This window comes from Hypoxylon trugodes, assembly GCF_022578975.1.
Source record: "Hypoxylon trugodes strain CBS 135444 unplaced genomic scaffold F4822scaffold_5, whole genome shotgun sequence".
Classification (NCBI taxonomy): Eukaryota; Fungi; Ascomycota; class Sordariomycetes; order Xylariales; family Hypoxylaceae; genus Hypoxylon; species Hypoxylon trugodes.
In genome coordinates, this window is record NW_026250020.1 from 3,427,326 (window position 1) to 3,447,411 (window position 20,086).

At 44.6% G+C, this 20,086-nt stretch overlaps 9 protein-coding genes across 9 annotated transcripts; 6 read left to right on the forward strand and 3 right to left on the reverse strand.

Moving 5' to 3' along the window:
- Positions 1–15: 15 nt before the first annotated feature.
- F4822DRAFT_405336 (uncharacterized protein) lies at positions 16–2,324 on the forward strand. The gene is made up of 3 exons (XM_051458280.1): positions 16–1,229; positions 1,291–1,487; positions 1,544–2,324. Exons 1-3 carry the CDS (start codon positions 582–584, stop codon positions 1,959–1,961), a joined length of 1,263 nt encoding a protein of 420 aa, XP_051314976.1. The 5' UTR covers positions 16–581; the 3' UTR covers positions 1,962–2,324.
- A 162-nt stretch (positions 2,325–2,486) lies between these two features.
- F4822DRAFT_405337 (Spt20 family-domain-containing protein) lies at positions 2,487–6,396 on the forward strand. The gene is made up of 2 exons (XM_051458281.1): positions 2,487–3,185; positions 3,240–6,396. The coding sequence occupies exons 1-2, from the start codon at positions 2,831–2,833 to the stop codon at positions 5,801–5,803; spliced, it is 2,919 nt and encodes a 972-aa protein (XP_051314977.1). The 5' UTR covers positions 2,487–2,830; the 3' UTR covers positions 5,804–6,396.
- Positions 6,397–6,545: 149 nt separating this feature from the next.
- Positions 6,546–8,769, forward strand: F4822DRAFT_405338 (autophagy-related protein 27). Its single transcript, XM_051458282.1, has 3 exons — positions 6,546–7,296; positions 7,377–7,986; positions 8,050–8,769. Exons 1-3 carry the CDS (start codon positions 7,023–7,025, stop codon positions 8,243–8,245), a joined length of 1,080 nt encoding a protein of 359 aa, XP_051314978.1. The 5' UTR covers positions 6,546–7,022; the 3' UTR covers positions 8,246–8,769.
- F4822DRAFT_443895 (uncharacterized protein) lies at positions 8,424–9,946 on the reverse strand (the record flags this gene model as incomplete). The annotated part of the gene is made up of 2 exons (XM_051463150.1): positions 8,424–9,732; positions 9,783–9,946. 2 exons carry the CDS (start codon positions 9,944–9,946, stop codon positions 8,928–8,930), a joined length of 969 nt encoding a protein of 322 aa, XP_051314979.1. The 3' UTR covers positions 8,424–8,927.
- Positions 9,947–10,403: 457 nt separating this feature from the next.
- Positions 10,404–11,966, forward strand: F4822DRAFT_272833 (uncharacterized protein). Its single transcript, XM_051454740.1, has 3 exons — positions 10,404–10,913; positions 10,989–11,552; positions 11,613–11,966. Exons 1-3 carry the CDS (start codon positions 10,794–10,796, stop codon positions 11,763–11,765), a joined length of 837 nt encoding a protein of 278 aa, XP_051314980.1. The 5' UTR covers positions 10,404–10,793; the 3' UTR covers positions 11,766–11,966.
- On the reverse strand, positions 11,875–13,513 carry F4822DRAFT_272794 (uncharacterized protein). The gene has a single exon (XM_051454739.1). It carries the CDS (start codon positions 13,334–13,336, stop codon positions 12,167–12,169), a length of 1,170 nt encoding a protein of 389 aa, XP_051314981.1. The 5' UTR covers positions 13,337–13,513; the 3' UTR covers positions 11,875–12,166.
- Positions 13,514–13,713: 200 nt separating this feature from the next.
- F4822DRAFT_405343 (uncharacterized protein) lies at positions 13,714–14,778 on the forward strand. Its single transcript, XM_051458283.1, has 2 exons — positions 13,714–14,027; positions 14,088–14,778. Exons 1-2 carry the CDS (start codon positions 13,904–13,906, stop codon positions 14,570–14,572), a joined length of 609 nt encoding a protein of 202 aa, XP_051314982.1. The 5' UTR covers positions 13,714–13,903; the 3' UTR covers positions 14,573–14,778.
- F4822DRAFT_429821 (S-adenosyl-L-methionine-dependent methyltransferase) lies at positions 14,725–15,942 on the reverse strand (the record flags this gene model as incomplete). The annotated part of the gene is made up of 1 exon (XM_051461166.1): positions 14,725–15,942. One exon carries the CDS (start codon positions 15,940–15,942, stop codon positions 14,725–14,727), a length of 1,218 nt encoding a protein of 405 aa, XP_051314983.1.
- A 205-nt stretch (positions 15,943–16,147) lies between these two features.
- On the forward strand, positions 16,148–19,087 carry F4822DRAFT_405345 (glycoside hydrolase family 55 protein). The gene has a single exon (XM_051458284.1). It carries the CDS (start codon positions 16,290–16,292, stop codon positions 18,966–18,968), a length of 2,679 nt encoding a protein of 892 aa, XP_051314984.1. The 5' UTR covers positions 16,148–16,289; the 3' UTR covers positions 18,969–19,087.
- Positions 19,088–20,086: the final 999 nt, after the last annotated feature.

Sequence of the window (20,086 nt, forward strand, 5' to 3'; positions counted from 1 at the left end):
TCCAACCAATAAAAACATCAAACTAACCTTAACCTAGGTCCGCCAATTGTTCTTGCAGGGGTTCGGCACCTCGGCGGAGAACCTTGGAAAGTAGCACAGTAGCTACCCAGCCACCTCACTACTTTGCTCCGTACAACAACTTCCCATTCGTAATCGGACAGTTTTGTTTAACCTTTGGCTTAGAATTGTTGACCGCACCTACCTGGGTACTTTTTTATTATTATTATTGCTAGGTACATACGTTATATTGCTCGGTACGGAGCTTTTACACGTAGCCCAGCCCCGTTCATTCTGATTTGGTTAGCCGGTTACCACTTTCTACCACTTTCCCAGCCCGCTATTTTCCACGATTGTAACAACTTTCGTTCCTATTTTCCCTATCGCTTGCTACCTTAGGTACCTATCTATCTGTCTATCTATCGAGTTATCTACCTACGTAACCCTTACCAAAATTCTTTCGATCGCGGCCGGATTGCTTGCAGTCGTGATTTGCATTAACATAGCACTGTCCGACTCCACCGCCCTCGTGCGACGCCTTTACTAGGCACAGCTTGCGACTTGCGATGATCCTACTTGAATAAATGTCGTCGTCGTACGATTCTACGAGATCTCGCCGAAGGGGCGTTTGGAGCCACTGGGTTCCCCTCGTCGTTACTATTACAGTTGCGACGGTTGGTGTCGCCGCTTGGGCTTGGAGTCAACGAAGTCGCGAGAACGAAGAAGAAAGCGATCCCGAACCTACCGAACATCTCGATTATGAAAATGCCGATTATGGCGAAAACCCACCTTACGGCGCGACCGGTAGAGATTCGCGGCCGCCGGGAGCTGACGGTAATCCTTCCTATCGAACCGAGGATGTAAGCTATGGTGTTGGCGATATACACCCAGAAGCAACCGGCGTCTCCGCGGGATGGGGATCGCAAGTATCTGGTGCTTTGCGACGTACTCCTAGTCCGCAACAGTTCCTCTCCAACGCGAGTAAGACAGTGGCAGCAGGCATGGCAGGAGTTGGTGCAGCCGTTGGTAGTGCGCTAGCTGCTATTCGAGAAGATGATAAGAATGCTTATGCTGACCATGAAACATGGTCGGAAGAAGCCGAAGCTCGAAAAGAAAAGTCCCCGTCCTCTCAACCTAAAGATTCCAATAAACGACGAAAGACTGTCGCGATTGTTGTTTCGGCCGATACGAACATGGATGAATTCGATTCGGAAGGGTTTCACGAACATGCCGTACGAACCCATAACATCTAATTACCCCGGTAGCTAATTATACTGACTTACTCGGTCGCAGTCTGTTCTTTCGCATATACCTCGAAACACCGATTTTTCCAAAATCAAATTATTTATTTTGATTTATGCTCCTGGACTTAAAGATTCTGCTCTTGAAGCATCGTCTAACAACCTACCTCCAGCTTCTTTGAGCTCATCTTTTTCAAATATCGGGAACGAACAACCCCAGACTCCAGGAGAGGAATCTAAGAGTCCATTGTATGTCAAACCGCTTCGTTGCTGGCCCGTTATTAAGAATGCTGACTCGAATCTAGGCTGAACTCTAACACGGCTAATACACCTTTCAACGCTGTATACTCGCAGGCGATAGGTTTGGTAGAAAAGGAGACTATGGTTCTTCCATTCACTTCGCCTAACGGTCATGTTCATATACTCCGTCATTTGCAACCTGAGATCATTTATCTTCAAGAATCACTTGCTGGTGATGATGGAAATGTTGTCACTCAACTACAAACATGGCTTAAGTACGATGTAATTCTTGTGGTTGGAGCTGATGGTGGTCACGGTGGACTTGCCGATAGCGAATCAGAAGCTGAGAAGCCAGAGAAGAAAAAGAAAGAAGATCTTTGGTGGCAACGAGAAGAACGTGTTGGACGCGGAAGAGGTGTTGTGGTAGTTGATAGTTTAAGGGTTGGCGATGATTGGGCTCGTAGGATTCAAGGTAAGGAGTGATATCTTGAAGAATCCTCCTTGGGAATGGTGAAATGAGTAGCACGTATGAACTGGTGGTCTTTTCACGTTTCTTTTATTGAAATAAGTTTGGATGTTAGGTTATGTTGTTTGATAACGGCAGATATATGATTTACCCTTGGGTTGGAATGTGGTAATAAAGAGATGAGTGTATATAACATGAAATATCGATGGTTTAGTACTTTATCATATCATCATATCATCGTTGTCTCGAGGGTACCTATCAAATCATTACTATGCTCTAGATACCTCCTGCTTTTCTACGGACAGCGTCGTTCTTCTGTACATTGATCTCTAAGTACATATGTACCTCGACATTTATGTATAGATATCGTGGCATGAAGCATAAAACTTGTACATAGCTTATGTTTGCCATGTGCTAAAATGGAATTATGCATACTATGTGTTAAGCGGCTGATGAGGCTGAACTTGAATTTAGCGGAGTTTATGCTAAACTTGAAGTTAATACTCTTTCCGTCGAACTAATTGACCCCACACAAAGATTATCAACTACATACATTCATTTCATCATTTAATCATCTTTATTTCTTCGTCCAACAATCTCTTCCACCAATTTCATCGTCTTTACATCGTCGCGTATCCAATCCAGATACATTCTCAATGTGTCTCGGTACTACAATATAAAAGGGTTTCTTATAATTTACCCATTCAATTAATACGCGCCTATTACTTGGTGTAATTCCGATACTATAACCTCCAACAAAGCACAAGACATTCGCGATCCATGTTCACACCAAACGGGAACTTTGGCGATATATTCAGTCTCTAGTCGCAATCTATTGAGCGTCGCCTAGTCGCTTATTAGTGCGCAGAGCCCTGAATTTGAAGCCATGGCTCCCGTCGTCGCTACCGCCGTCCCTCTTCCTCCTACTCCTAAGATTAAACGTCCGCCACCTCCGAATCTTCAAACAAATGGCGTATCTTCATCACAATCATCTCCTTCTCCAAATATGTCGGCTAAACGTCCTCCACCTGCTGTAGCTAAACAACAGCAACAACAACAATCGGCGAATTCAACCACTAATGGTGTTAATGGCAATGCACATCGACCTAGTATTTCCCGATCACGACGCGACACATCTAATGCTGGTCCGGGGCGTAACCAAAGAAACAATAATTCTCTACGATCAGCTACATTAGCACCTGATACGACTATTCACCAATCATTCGAGCCGCGTCCAGATGGTGCGCAATCCAACTTGTTGTCATCTGTTGCGCAATATGCTAACGTGAAAATAGTGGTTACGGATTCTTATATTCTAAAGAAATACGCCGGACAGCCTCCATCTCTCATCGTACATCTTCATCCCACCCACTTCCGATTCGACCAACAAGATAGTATTTTTCCATATAAATCACCGATGAAATTATTCCTCGATCATGTCAGAACTCGAACGATACCTCACGATATATTGCCTGATTTGAACGATGCTGGTGTAATTTTTTATGAAGGTTGTCTTATTGTACAATTACACGATCATAAGACACCTGCGCAATTGAAAGATGTTGCGCGTCCGACATCCAAGTCTAGTTCCGAAAAACCATCCTCGATTCATAATTATAATCCCTATATTACTCCCTCCCCATATGTACCTTTTCCTAAGGAAAGCGTCGAAAATGGATTATCAGGAACGGACGAGAAGCCTACTGGAAATGATGCTGTTGACAAAGAGAATATGCCTGCACCACCTGCTCCAGGTGAGGGTCAGAAAAGCAAGATACCTCCGAAAGCCAAGGTCTTCACAGTTGTTCTTCATCCAACCCCACAAAGCTTACATGCGGATTTAATGATCAAGGCATCTACACCGGGTGGTGCTGGGGATGCAAAGTTTGGCGATGCTAATGGCATTCCTCCTACACCAGCGTCTGCTATACCTCCTACTCCGACAACGGCCAATATGCCACCTCCAGCTAAGAAACAAAAATTAGAGAAAATGGAATTAGATGGAGCCAACATATATGCCGCGGAGGCACAGATTCTACTCGCGACTGCCGCCCCGTTAAATCTGAAGGTCGCAAAGAACAAGGAAGAGGCTATCGCGCTTCTAGAAAAGATGTCCGATTCTGCACATTCCGAACTACCACCGAAACCGAAAACCCGAAAACGTACCGTCGCCGAAAGAGCTGCCGACGAAGCATTGGCCGCGGAGCAAGAGAAATATATGCTTACTTTCGACGAGCGTCGTTCTACCAATACTGGTGGCGCACAAGCTAGTACGGATAGCGGCGATGGTAATGGACAATCTGGCACCACTGCATTTGAACCTCGATTCGAACGGTTCAAGGTGCTTGCGGATATTAAGAGAGAGCATGCGGCCAAGAAAGAACGGGAGAAGATTCAACAAGCTGAAGCCGAGCGTAAGTTACAAGCTCAAAAGCAAGAACAGGCCGCACGACAGCAAGCCGAACAAGAGAAGGTTCGTCGCGAAGAAGCACAACGCCAAGCTCAACTCCGACAGCAGCAGCAACAGCAACAACAGCAGGAAGCTCAGCGTCGCGCATTAGCTCAACAACAACAGGCTCAAGCTCAGGCACAGGCACAGGCACAGGCACAGGCACAGGCCCAAGCGCAAGCTGCTCAATCCCCACAGAACGCACAGATGAACCAAATGCCACCATCTTCGCATGGTCATCCAGCTCAGAGCGGAATGACCATGGCTGCTCAAGCTCCTCACAGATTCCCACAACAAGTTTCGCAAGCACCCGTTTCATCACCTGTTGTTCGACAAAATACACCACAGAATATGTCAAGTCCTATGGTTGGAAATGCACCTATGCAACAGACAAATTCTGGTATGGGAGCAAGTCCTCCAAGGTCAGGCTCTGTAGTGCAGAATCATGGTATGGCCGTACCCATGACAGTTAGTATGTCTGCAAGAGGTAGTCAACAGAGTCATCCGTCGAATACGCCTCGTATGCCGAGTGCAACACCGCAGATGCAACACGGTACTCCAATCAACCGTCCTATGGCTACGCCTAGGATGAGTCAAGCCAGTCCTCCACCAAATATGATTGCTCAAAACTCCCATATGAATCATCCAATGATGATGGGCAATCAGGCTATGAACCAACCTAATATGCAAAGCCAGCTCTTGGCTGCGCAGATCGCACAGCAGCAACGTCAAAGAATTGCCCAACAGCAACAGCAGCTTGCTTTACAGAATGCCAATATGATGAACGGACAAAATGGACAAATGCCAAACCAGATGCTACAACAGCATTTCATGCGTCAACAAATGATGAATATGCAAAACCCTGGAATGATGAGCCCTGCTCAGCAACAGCAGATGGCACAACGATATCAGCAACAGCTCAACAATATGCAACAGCAGCAGCAGATGCAAGGACAGATGCCTAATCAGCAGCAACAAATGGGTCATCAAAATTTCCAAAATACCAACAACAGTATGAACCCAGCTCAGATAGCTGCTATGCAACAACAGATGCAACTGCAAATGCAACAGCAACAACAGGGTCAACATCCAGGGAATCCATCTAACGCGTTAGCAGCGCAAGTACGACAGAGGCAAACGAATTTTTACCGTCAACATATTGCTCAACTTGCCGATCGATATGGTGGTGTACCAAATATACCGCACGAGACACACGAGCAGTTTAAACAGACCTGTTTGAAGAAAGCACAAGAATCAGTACATCGAGAGATTTTGCAACGACGACAGATGACGCAAAATATGCAAGGGGGTATGCAAAATGGTATGCCTAATGGTATGCCGAATGGAATGCAACAAGGGATGCAAAATGGCATGAACGGGATGAACGGGATGATGCAACAGGGCATGTAAAAACAGCTTTCAGGGGAGTTAATTTTTTCATGAGGTGCTGAAGACGTATCATATCTAGTCTTCGGCAATAGGGGTTTCTTCAATTAGGAGAAATGGAACCCTTCCATGAATGGACCAATGGAGGGATCATGGTACGGGAGCTGAGAGTTGAGAATTCTATTGTTCCTCGTTAGGACTTGATATGACGGTGTTAAGGAATCCGGCGTATGAGGTCTCTGAATCCATACCATTATGATGGTGTGTTCCCTTTGATTGAACTGGGTGGTTCGAGTTTTATTTCTTTTCCATTATACCCATTTCGCTGATTTATTATGGCGTCGAGGGTATCAAAGCATACACGTAACGAGTGGGAAATCATCCTTCAAAGGGGAATGAGAGATATTGTGCGTTGCCTTTCAATATAGCTGACTGACCTTATTCACATTCTTGAGTACTTGTTTACTCGAATGTGAATTATATTATCATCAGTCTGCTTTATGTATATTACATAATTATTTACCGAAATGCGTTTATTTTACTATCGTCGTTTTTACCTAGGTATCTATGTGAATGTTGTATAAGAAAGGTACCAAAGTATGTGTGTGTCTACTCGTGTAACACATTTAAGGTACCGAGGTACAACGTTTAGAGTATGACAAGGATTACATAAGGTTTAATTACATAATCATCGGTACTTGGATCCCTGTAAACTATGACGATTTAGCGGCCTACCTAGGTACCTAGGTAGAATGTGAAAGCTTCAATTTAAGCCAAGTACACACTAACTTGCATCTTTAGTTTATCAATCATCATCGAGGCACATGAGTTGTGATATCGTCACAAGCCTAGTTACCTTTTCATCTTCTTGCCTCTTTTTACTTTCGAGACTTCTTCATCTGATGTTAGGTTAGATTGACAACTAACCCTTCATTCTTGTCCTGTTGTCAATCACTTTTCCCTTTTGGTTATAACCGTATGCATTCTTATTTGTCAGGTTCTTGAAGGCTTCGAGATTTCAACACCATTCTATTCAGTCCATTCATTCATTCATTAATCACTACCCAACTATTCAACCAAGCTTCGAATACCTCGTCGTTCCATTTCACTTTCTAAAAACCTGCCTGCCTACTTTCTGGAGTAAAACCTGCGATTTTCATCCGCGACACCCGACTTCCATATTCATTTACTCCCGACGAACCCGATCGCGTCAGCGAACCAAATCGAATCCTTCTCCGTCAACATGAAATTCTCAACAATATCGACAGCAGATGCTGCACTACTACTTTCTCTTCTCCTCGCTCCCTTACCTACAGATGCGATGTTCAGGTGCAATAATGTTGTTGCTAAAGGCCAACCATTTAATCTCGAGAAGTTGGGTGGTCCACACTCTGTCGTAACAAGTCGCATCATAGGCGAAACTTCACACAATACAACCTATACCGTCGATATTTGTCGCCCTCTTAAGAAGAAAGGTGACGTAAAGAAGGATGAACAGTGTCCTAACGGCTCTCGAGGTATGTCATTATTCTCGTCTCGCAAATTAGTACCCCTTTTCTGAACTAGGTAACCATACTCATCACTGTCGCGTGTACAGTTTGCGCCATCAAACGTTTAGGTGATACCTTCGAAAAAGCTATTCCCATCGCCGGTGATCTAGAGAATCACGGAGGTCATCCTTTAGATTCCGAAATAACGCGACTTGACAACTCGGATACGGGTAAACAAGGATTACTCGTCGTATTGAAGGGTGGCATCGATCGAACAGATAGCGGCCATAAACGAGACCAGAAAGCTATTATAGAATTCCTCTGCGATAAAGATCGAAATGGAACCGAAGGCGAGTACGATCCCACGGATGATAAATACGAATCCAGTGATGATCCCCTTATGGCTCGAGCCACGAACCCTTTACTATTCCGAGCCGATGATGACGGGGATAACGGAGACGATGGAGGTGACGGCAATGACGGCAATGACGGCGACGATGGCGAGACACCTAAGGAGGTTCAACTAGGTATTAAGAATGATCCTAGCTTGATATTTAGAAGCTACGCACCTTCAGAAGAGGACCCAGAAGTAGATGTGCTACGTTTAACCTGGTTATCCAAATATGCTTGCGAGAAGAGAGATGATAATGGATCTGATGACGGCCCCGATGAAAAGCCAAGTCCACACTGGGGATTTTTCACTTGGCTCGTTATTCTGTAAGTGCTTGTTCTATGGAGATCAAATGCTTAGCCATGTCACATACTAATCATAATACGCAGCGTCTTCCTTGGCACCGCGGCATACCTCATCTTTGGTTCTTGGCTCAACTATAACCGATACGGAGCTCGAGGTTGGGATCTTATCCCACACGGCGACACCATTCGCGATATTCCCTACCTACTTAAGGATTGGACTAGGAGAGTACTTAACACAGTACAAGGAAGCGGAAGTCGTGGAGGTTACAGTGCTGTTTAATCGTGGGGAGTATATTACAGAAAAGGGTCATGCTTGGCTTGCTTTCACAAGATCGATTTGATGTCTTGGTGGAGGAGTCTAGCCCCTCGGCGTTTGATGGTGATTTGGGTTGGTCTATGACCAAAGTGTATTGCGGTTCCTTGTATCATAGGTAGGGGATTGGAGAGGATTAATACAGTTTCTACATTCCATGTCGTACGAAGGCTATTTTAGTATACTAGGCTGTATTCGTGCGACCATGGACGTCACTAGCTCTGACTAGTCGCAGACTCAGCCCTGTGCTATTCCGTTAAGTCAGTGCATATGGTTTTTCATTCTATGATCACTTGTGGTGAGCCAGGCCGACGCCGGAATTCACTTGATCGGAACTCCACGTTGATAAATGAGATCTAGGCTTGCGGACAGATACCGATATAGTATACTATAACCTAACATTAGGAGCTCCTCTAGTCAAGGGGAAAGGGAGAAGGTCTGGATAATTGATGTTCACGTAGATTAGGGTCTCTAGAAGCAAAGAATGGACGTTGGTATCATATTCCAACCTATCTCGTAACCAAAAGAACGTGATCGTCTAAGTAAATCAACCCACTCCATAATAAACCCATACATATAGCCGCCTTCCACTAGTCTCAGCTAACAATCAAAGGCTTGTTCGCCAGCATAGTACCAGAATACTTCGAATCTAGAACTGGGCAGAGCCATCCTGTCCATGGGTTTGGGAAGGACCAGCATGCCCATCGAACTGGCCGTTGTTCAGCAACTCCACGTCAATAAGAAGCTGTCCATCGTCCAAAGGCACAACGTCCGAAATCTGGCCAAATTCGACAAGCATATCATCCGGAAGGGCTTCATACCCAACTGGCATGGTGTTCGGAAATTGGGGCTTAGTATCATAGCCATAGGCCATGGGAAAAACCATCATATTCTGGGGATCGAGAAAGTTGTTCTCTGGAACGTAGCCGATGGGTTCCCCCTGAAAGGTCTCTGGGACGGTCCATGGAACGGAGGGAACCTGATTCCACTGAGCGTAGTCCCGGTCGTTATTAAGTGCACCGACATGGACAGCAGAAGTGATAACGTTAGATTGATCAATTCCAGTCAGTTGCCCGAGTAGCTGGTCTCCAACACCGGCAACAGCAACGGAACCGGTAGCAATAGAGAGATCGCCGGCATCAGAATAATTAGCACCAGCATTCCGGACAAGCAGCTGGTCTTCGGCGTTGGCGGCGTGACAAAGCCTCATATGCTGATTTAGGTGGTCAGGGCGGTAGAAGCCCTTACGGGGGCCGCAGTACTCGCATGTGTACTTAGATGCACCACCGGATTTCGCATTGATGTGTCGGACAAGGGCATCAGATCGGCCAAACCTGGCGCCGCAGGTACATTCATATGATTTGTGGGAAGTGTCCTTGGCGTGCTTGTTCAGCTGCGCGTTGTTCGGAAATGCGCAATGGCATTGGACACAAACAGTAAGAGAGCCCAATACCCTAATTTCGTCTCACGGGTAAGCAAATTTTGTAAAAAAAAAAAAACCTACCCTCCTCCACTTAGCTGTGGAAGCGAAGGGCATGCAGCTGCTGGCGCATGTGTGGTATGGTGCTGGCTGCTAGAGGTCCAATCGATAGCGGGTCCGTCATTTGGGGCGTTCTTGGAGGCATTGTTGCCCAAGTCATTATCAAGTACCTGCTGGTTTGCGTTCATGGTTGTAAAGTTTTCGAGCTCAGAAAAGATAAAAACGTCGTTCTTCAATTGGATGATTTGGGTTTGACATACTAAACCCGAGAGATGGGAATTCACGACCTCTTGTGCCCAAGCACGGGCTCGCCCGAAGCCAACGGGTCAGACTTTAGGCAGGATACTTGAGGTGTACATATTCCAGGCAGCGCTGTGAATAGGGTGGAATAGGGTGGACGCTCTGCAGGTCAGGGTGGAAGACCACGCCAGACCAATCATATAGTGAAGAGGTCTATCTTGACTGATTAAATGGTGCTTCCAAACAAGCCAATAACCTTATAAATGATGGGTGGTAGAAGTGGTGAATATCTTTGCCAATGCGTGGTATCGTATTCGGTGATGCTAGAGGTATGGTGGACCAATCATATCTCGTCTTAACATCGCGTTGATCTTCAGGGGTCAGTATATGATTACACCTAAGCTCTAATTCCGAATTATTAGCTAGAGTATGGGGTTGGAGAATCGCGTAGGGCTGGCCGGAATGTTCCTTCGGGGTTCGAGTGCTACTCTCATCCTATTGGGTACGGAATCTCGATCAAACGTTGATCATTCTCATAAATATACTTTCTCCTCGCCGAGCAAATATGGAGCCTTGTGAATTGTTTTACATCATTTTAGGGCCTTCGATCGTTAACGGTGATATGATGATATCTCAGTGGTATTGGGCGCATCACTATGACGTGATAGGAGCACCTCCGCCTCCAGTTGAGAGGAGGCATATATATCGATTGATAGAAATGGCATTTTGATCCAATTCATCGAGTTTTTCTTTTCCATATGTTCAATAATAAATTGTTCATATTAAACAATAACCATGTCGACTGGAGGTACGGGCGGAAACCCAATTCGAGGCCTCAACTATGGGGCTAAGAGTGCGCAACACAATATCGATCCATCGGATGACCCCGACCCTAAAGGAACCGCAGCCGGATACGTACGTTTTCTCCTGAGAAATATGATATGTATGGTTAAAGTTAATAGCCACTGCTGACAGCTCTCATAATATTAGATTCCCGATCAAAATCAGGACAAATCTTTTCTTGGTTCTCTCAAAGAAGCCCTGAAACCAGGAGATGCTAAGAGACAGCAACAAGGCTCAGGTCACCTGGGTGACTTCACACATGACGGAAGACATGGAGGTGTTGAAGAGACAATGATGAGAGGACATCGAGACTACGACGAGTCTCAAGAGGGCCTACAAAGTCATCGTGATGGGATGAAAACAGGCGGTTTTCTTGAATCTATGATGCCAGGTCGCAAGAACCACGATAACAAAGAGAGCAGCATTCTTGGTGCAATGAAGTCTGCCACTGACAATGCACCTGATGTTCCTGGTGCATTAAAAAGGGGTACTGGAGGAGGAGATCCCGGTAGTATCGGACAACGAGCGAGTAGTGATGACTCCGGCCTGAAGAATAGTGGTGGTATTACAGGAAATACGGCGCGAAACTCCAAATTCGATCAACTCCCTGCAACTGAGAACTATCTCGGTCCTCGATCCGGCGAGGATGAGAATTCAGCCACGAGAGTTTCGGCGTTTGATTCTCAGGGGTCAGTTGGGCACGAGTTCTCGGTACGTAAAATATTCCTTCATGAATCATGACTATCTTGCTGACGTGTAACAATTATGTAGTCTGAAGGAGCTATTGGCAGCACGGCTCATAAAGTAGGAGGGCCATTCTCGAAGGAGGGCTTGGTAGGACGTCAATTCACCGATAAAGGGTCGGTAGGTGGGACGGTTCAGGATACGATCGGACATGGTGACGCCACAAGGAAAGGAGCTTGATTTCGATCGCAAGCTAGGCTTCGTATATGAAAACAGTGTAACCATATTAATAAATATCAGTACAACGATGAAATGGCATCCGATCGTGTGATTGCAGAGTTCGTCCATCGAAGAATTGTATACCTGGATGATCGAGCGCGGGGAAGATTTATTAACGTATTTATACATGCTAGCGAGCAAGTACCCGGATAGGTTCCCGGCATTCATTGGCATACACCCGCGAGATATCGGATAGGCACCTAATTGAGAACTACCAATCCTGTATGTTTGCTACAGGTTTGGCCAAAATTATGCCGCATAGGCTCTAGTCGCTCCGGTCCAGATGCCCCTACGTGAATGCATCCAGACTACCCAGCCCGAAGACCTCGATCACAAATCCTGCACAATTTATTTCGGACCGATCATGCTGGAGCATCTATTTCCATCGCGGATCCACGAGATCGTTCAATCTCCTCAATTCGACTCAGCATCTCATGCTTCCAAGCTTGATATTCTTCTCTCTTTTGGTCCGTCATATCCCATTTGCTTTGAAGCATGGTATCACCTCTTTGCAAGTGAAGTTTCTCGCTAAAAGGTCTCTCGTCACCATTCTCCATTTCCACATTTTCATTAACCTCGGTATCATTCGTTTTCACCATATGTTTAATACCAGCAAACCATTCCTCTTTCTGCCATTCGTTCTCGACGACTTTGCTGACTGCACCATCAACATCTTTTGATTTTATGTCCGCCCAACCAATCCATAATTCATCTTCATCCATTCCTGTCACGTTGACATTCTCTTGCGCTCGCGCAAATACCTTGAGAATTGATTTTCGCATTCGTATATATTGCGGATCGTCTAATTCTTTTCCTTGCTCTAATACGTATAATTGTGATGAAACGAGAAAATATACGGCCGCGAGTAATGGTGTTAAATTCTGGTTTACCCATTCATCTTTTGTTCGCTTCCCGTGTGGGGTCGCGATGGTTTGCATACCAGCTAAGACAGTCCTCCCGATACGTTCATCATCCAACTCCTTACACATGAATTGGATAGTAGGACGAATCCATGCTGGTAATGCGCTTGTGTTACCTCCTGCTTTTTTCTTTGCTGGAAGTGGAGGTTTTCCCGTAGATTTTATGGGTGTCTCATCTCTTTTAGTCGCAGGAGATTTAAACTTGGCTAATGATTCTTCCTTGTTGGGTGTTCCTCGAGATGGAATTCGTTGACCACTACCAAATATTCCAGATTCGCGTAGCTTCGAGCTAGGGGTCCGTACTCTTCCTGATCTTCCTACACTATTCGCAGGTAATACATGATCAAGATGTGTGTATAGTCTCTTGTAGATTCGGGGAGGCACGGGAGGTCTTGGTTGAATCGGTGGAAGATCGAGGGTTATCTTTAGACGTTCGCAAGCGATATGAGCACACGCATATGCACGAGCTACTTCTTCTTCAGCTTTAAGTGTTCCGGCGGAATGTCGAGATTGTGTAAGTAACGAGGATGCGAGCTCGAGTAGAGGTTGCGGTAGGTCTTTAGAATAAGTCGGTAACAAAGATAGAAGTGTAGGTTCCAACGTGCGACTCATGTTTGCGTAGGCCCCTCAATGACCAAAACAAGATCCACACGACGAGGCTATACGTAAGAAGTAGCTTTACTTGAGTATCGTCAAGTGATGCGAATTAGAGATGCGATTCGTTCGGTAGTTGCCGTAATTGTTGATTCAAGAAATGGAAATTTAGGAATGATGAACAAAGCTTAGAAGCTTAGAGCTTAGATGATCACTAAGGTAACCCCTGAAGATGACCCAAATAGGACCCGGATAAGCTAAACTTAGTGGAGTTAACCCCTGTAATTTCCCTGCAGGATCTTAACCGGGATTAATGATATCACTGGTTATTTCCCTTATCCACCTGCATCCGCTTTAGCTTATCTTGAAGTCCAGATCTAAGAATGCAGCTTCCCCAGCTTGCATATGCCTAGCTTCTTTCCTTTCCTTGTCTTGTTGTCCTTATCGAAACGAAACAACGACTTATACTTTCCGCTCCGTGATTTCCGTCCCATCCAAGGTTTTTATAGCCTTCGTCTTCGGACTCGGCATTTACTTAAATTTACCACGTAACAACATCCGTCAATCCCGAAAGATTAGACCAAAATGCGCAATACCATACTAGTTACGGCCGGTCTCATTTGCCGAGTCTTAGGCCATGGAGATCACGGAGGAGCGCAAAAGCCTATGGTTGATGAAAATGCCAACTGGATGACAAAACATATGGCAGGTAAGATATTCTTTTCTTACACAGGAGGTTATCTATCCTTAGTACTAATGTTATATGTAGAGGAACATCATATTAGCGACTTCGACGCCTCATCCTTCTTCGTTCTACACGACTACGACGCCGACGGACATTGGGAAGCCGAAGAGATACTACGCACATATGGATTAATGGATGAATCCAACAAGAACGTCCCACAATCTCGTCGCGACGAAATCGAACACGAATTACTACGACTACTCGACACCAACGGTGACGGATTCGTAACACGTGACGAATTTGTTGCTTTTATCGATTCCGGAAAGACGTTACCAGATCTAGGTGTAGGTCCCGGACACCATGGCGACGATGAATACGAGTACGAAATCCACCATTGGGAGAAATATCATGACGAGAATACCCCTCTAGAAGAGTTAACCCACCCTGAGGATATTGAACATTTCAAGAAACACGAAATGCTAGAGGACGAAGAAGAAAGACTTGAGAAACTTAATAAGATGGCTATTGTTGAAGATAATATTCCAAGCAAGTTTAGAAGAAGTGGTTAAGAGTTGATATGACGATATAACGATACCCCTACAGTTCTGGATTGGTTGGTGTAGCATGTGAGCATGGCGGCGTAACGTGTGTTGGTTGATGTGTCAGATGAAGGTATACACGACTTATGAAATGGAATATCGAATATACGTGTTGTATAGTATTATGTTATACTAGTAGATTTATTAATATGCAGATCGAATACGCAATGCCGAACCCCTGGTGCAAAGGTCTTGACCAGTTCCGTATGTTCTACATGGGCTGTTTTATGACCTCCATCCTCGCGCATCAGTCCTTCAAAATACTGTTCGATTTCCTCTTTCCGTTTTTCAATATCCGCCACCCCTACATTTTCATGTAGATGAAGCCATGCCTCTTCGCTTTTGTTCGAAGCAGCAATATCCCAAACGTCCTTCCAAGACGCATCACTACTAGGTAATAGACCACAATTAACATGTAGGATATTTAGATCTTCAAGTTCCTTAATCCTTCTCACGGCATGTTTGTTGTCTTCGAGAAACACTATGATTTGCTCTCCACCACTCACTAACTTTTTCATCGGCAGCGCAAGATCGTATTCATCCTTCACAACCTTTACCGACCATCCATTTCGTTTGGCACCTCTGCGCAAACCTTCAACACTCCAAGGGTTCAATTCCCAACACAAAACTCGCATGCCTAACTTTGCATATGAGAAGGTGAAGTAACCAATCCCTGCATATAAATCAATCGCCCATGCATCATCCAATGATATCGTTCTATTGTCGTGAAAATCAAGTAGTCGCGCTTTTTCTTTGATATTCCCTCGACTAAACATAGTCCACCGTGGCGTCCATGTTTGAAAGACACCATTCTGTCTTGTAGATACCCAGAAAGCTTGCTCGAAGTCTGGCGCTGTATTATCGATAGAAGCAGAGCCAAAGTCCCCTTGAAGCATCCGAAGACCAGTTGGGCTGCGTAGTATATTCTCCTCGGGCTTTCGCTCCTCTGATATATCGCTATCACCCTGGGTACGCTCGTCCGATAAATCGGAGTGATGAGTCGCAGGAATTCCTTCATTGACAGCTAGGTGAGTTAACTTTACCCCTCCAGTTCTTTTCGAAATTTCCGCCAAGATTTGAGTCCAAAGTGCGCCCACTTGATCATCTGACAAATTTAGAAAAATCTGTTTCCATATAATACCATCGAAAGAGCCCGTCGGAAGTAATACCATCGGCTCATATACAGTCCATCTTCTGGGGATCTGGGTGGTAAGTTCATACAGATGCAACTGTGGCTGCTGTGGATATACGTTGGATTGAAACCATATTGTAGTCGCAACTTCGATTGGATTATTAAGTGGTGTCTTTTTACGGTTCGGTTTTCCTTTGCCCGATTCCATGATTTCTCGATTTCGGATGTAAGTGTGATGAAAAGGTGAAAGTTGAAGTAGCTAGTTGCTCAGATAATCGGTGGATCTTTCAACTATCATAGTAAGAAACCCAAATTAGAATTAATTATCTAATCAAATACTCGATAAATTCCATTCCCTATCATTCTCCAGTCATTCCCGTAGGATTGAAAACGAAATAGATGGTATAAAAACCGATCCGGACTTTGGTGGAACCCATCGGAGAGAACCGAAACCGAAGCTGACCGCGAAATTGACATCACCGATTTATACCTAAAGCTTTCAATCGTACCTAACAGTATCTTTCAACTACAATTCTGAGCCTCAAACTGAATAAAATGGCCTCTGATACTGATATTCAGAAAACTTCTCTTGCCGGTCGCATGAAACAATATGAAGCACAATTTGATTTCGCGCTGCCCACTTCATCCCCCGTTGTCTTACGTTTAGATGGGCATAACTTTTCTCGTTTCACGGCGCAATCACATTTTCAACGGCCTTTCGATCAGCGAATTCATGATGCTATGGTAGCAACATGTTCCGACTTACTAGATTACTTCCCTCGCGCTACTATCGCATATACACAATCCGATGAAATTACTTTGGTGTTTCCGGATGGTGTTCAGCTTTTTAACGAGCGTTTGCAAAAATTGGCATCCCTAGCTGCAAGTAATTGTAGTGTGCGATTCAATGTACACCTGACGGCCGCGTTGAGCAAGGACATGGCGATTGCGCCTATAGGGGAAGATGTTCCACGTAACACCGCACATTTCGATGCACGATTCTTTGCCGTTCCAACTGTTGAAGAGGCATTAAATTGCATTTTATGGCGATGTCGCGGTGATGCAGTCAGAAATAGTGTTAACGCATTTGCAAGAACATTATTCAGTCAAAATCAATTGCATGGGAAGACAAATGCGGAATTAATTGAAATGATGCGACAGGAGAAGGGAGTAATCTACGAAGAAGCAGTACCAAAGTGGGCTATTGAAGGTTGTCTCGTGAAGAAGGAATCATATCAACATGATGGTTTAAATCCGCGAACGAATCAAGTAGAAAAAGCGATAAGAACTCGAGCGAGGGTTGAAAATAGAGGAATTCGAGAGTTCTCTACGGAAAACCTCAGACTAGTGACGGAGAAATATTGGAATGAACCAATTCCTCCTCAACTTCCAAAGCCACCTCCTCAATCCCCAGACTTGGAACGATCAAGACCACCACCCCCTCGGCTTCCAAGGCCAATAACACCAAGTATGGTCAACAATACTAACAATAACTCCATTTCAACAGCTAACGCCACTATCTTTGGACCAAATGTTTATATCTTCAATCCTCAAATGCCGATGGTTGATATCCAAGCTAAAGCAACAACCATTTTTAGACAAATGGAAGCTAATGAATTTGGAACTGAACGATACGCCTTACTCTTCAAACCTGGTACCTACAATGTACTCTTCGATGTTGGCTTCTATACGCATGTAGCAGGATTGGGTCAGAACCCGGATGATGTCTTAATTGAAGGTGGCGTTAATGTTCCAGCGTATTGGATGCCAAATCGAAATGCGACCTGTAACTTTTGGAGAGCATTTGAGAACTTCTCCATCAATGCCTCGGCGGAAACCAACAATACAACTACGATAGCTGTATCACAAGCTGCACCATTACGACGTATGCATATCCGAAGTTCGGGTGGTCTTTGGTTATTCCAGGTAGATCCAAGTACTGGAGCTGGAGGATGGGCTTCGGGAGGTTTCATGGCTGATTCGATTATTGATCAACAAGTACTTCCTGGTTCACAGCAGCAATGGTTATCCCGCAACAATAAATATGGTAGTTGGGCCAATGCTGTATGGAATATGGTATTTGTTGGCGACTTCAATGCCCCCGGTCAAGATAATTTCCCAGCATCTGCTTATACCACTGTGGATAGGACTCCAGTCATTCGAGAGAAACCTTACCTTTACATTACAAGCCAAGGCCAATATGAAGTATTCGTACCTGCTTTGCAGACGAATGCACAAGGACCCAGTTGGACCAATGGTGCGACATCTGGCAAATCCATTCCCATCGATCAGTTCTATATAGCTCCACCATCTACTGCGACTGCGACTAGTATAAACTCGGCATTAGACTCTGGGAAACATATCCTTTTCACACCAGGCATCTTCCAACTTGACAATGCATTACGTATTTCTCGCGCCGATACGATCATTCTAGGTCTAGGGATGCCTTCACTTGTACCTATCAGTGGCCAATCGGTTTTGACTGTGGCTGACGTAGATGGTGTCACGATCGCGGGACTTATACTTGATGCAAGTCAGATTAATTCACCCTCACTTGTTGAAGTCGGTCCTCCGAATAGTTCAATCGATCATGCATCAAACCCCACGTTTCTTTATGATCTAACAGTACGAACTGCTGGTCATACTAGAAACGATATCGGAATCGCCATCAATAGTCATAATGTAATTGGTGACCAGCTATGGTTATGGCGTGCTGACCATGGCGATGGTGCAGCGTGGACTGTTAACCCTACGAAGAATGGTGTAGTGGTTAATGGCGACAACGTAACGATTTATGGATTGTTCAATGAACACCATCAAGAATACCAAACGTTATGGAATGGAAATGGTGGTCGACTTTATTTCTATCAATCCGAAATTCCATACGATCCACCTAATCAAGAATCTTGGATGAGTAAGAACGGAAGGGCTAATGGATTCGCCTCTTATAAAGTTGCTGACAACGTAACAATTCATGAAGCTTGGGGATTGGGTATTTATTCCTACTTTCGTGATTCTCCTACGAAACTGGAGAATGCTATTGAAGTGCCCGAAGTCGGTGGAGTAAAATTACACCACATGACAACTGTTTGGCTTACCGGTATGCCCGGAAGTGAAATCACTCATATTATTAACGGAAACGGTGGTCGTGTCTATGCTAATAACCCCGAGTCCGCAATGCGTCAGACAATAAATGAATTTGGGAGGCAGCAACAAGGCGTGATTAATAGCTAGACAAATAATAGGCTTAATAATAAAAAAAAATGAGGGGTTTCCAAGGGGTTTCCAAGGGGTTTCTTTAGATGATATCTAGTATAGATTTAAATTGATTGGTTGTCTTGGTTTTGTACAAATTAAAATGTGTCTACGTTAAGGAGTTAGTTGCCACAATTTGATCGTGGGTATACCTAGGCATGGTTCACCAATCAAGATTCGATATTATAGGCACCTAGGAAGACAACTAGAGCTGTTAGATTCCTAGGTAGGCAACCGTATCGGTCTTAAGCTAATTCCATCACATCAAGGCATGGGATGAATGGTCTGTTCTAGGGACATACCGGAGAGTTTTTGATGTGATACACCTATTTCGTCAACCACTTCATAAAGGGTGTAGAATATGTAACATCTTTCCCCGAGTAATCCGTTCGAATCAAATTACATGGTATATAAGATCGTATGATGGTATGATGTATGTGAAACCCTAAGATACATGTAATATTGTTGAATAGGATTACTTCGGGTTATTATTTTCGACTTCTACAACATCTCTCGTTGGTCAACTTAGTGTAAAGAATAATACATTTGCTGACATTCGATCCAACCTCATGAAAACCCCCCGAGACATCAAAGCGTAACCCCGCAGCCCCGGAGTTACCCAGAATTTCAGTAGCCTAGTAGTCCAGCCCCAGGAGGCTCTCAACCATGTAAGATTGGTGGGATGATGCATGTGCTTTGCATGGATATGGACCGTGGTATTATGGTACGCTACCTAGTACCTAGGTATGTAGAGGCTCAACACCATACAGTATGAAGTATAGATTTCGGACGTTGTTAGGATTTACATCGCGTACTGGGCTTTACCTAGGTATCGTTTTTGTTGTTTTGCTAGCATCGAGTGAAAATTATCCAAGAATCGAGACCATTGTTCGTGTCACTATTTACGTCACAGATCTGACCTAGGTAATACAGGTAATACCTATAATGATAAAAATATACAGAGGGGTTATACATAGATGAGATCTGTGCCATCCCAGACAAGCATGCGAACTGTTCAAATCCAAGTGGTCCAAACAATCTTGATCTTGTAGGAATCGACTCACCTAGGTGACGTTTCTATACCACATATTCAGATG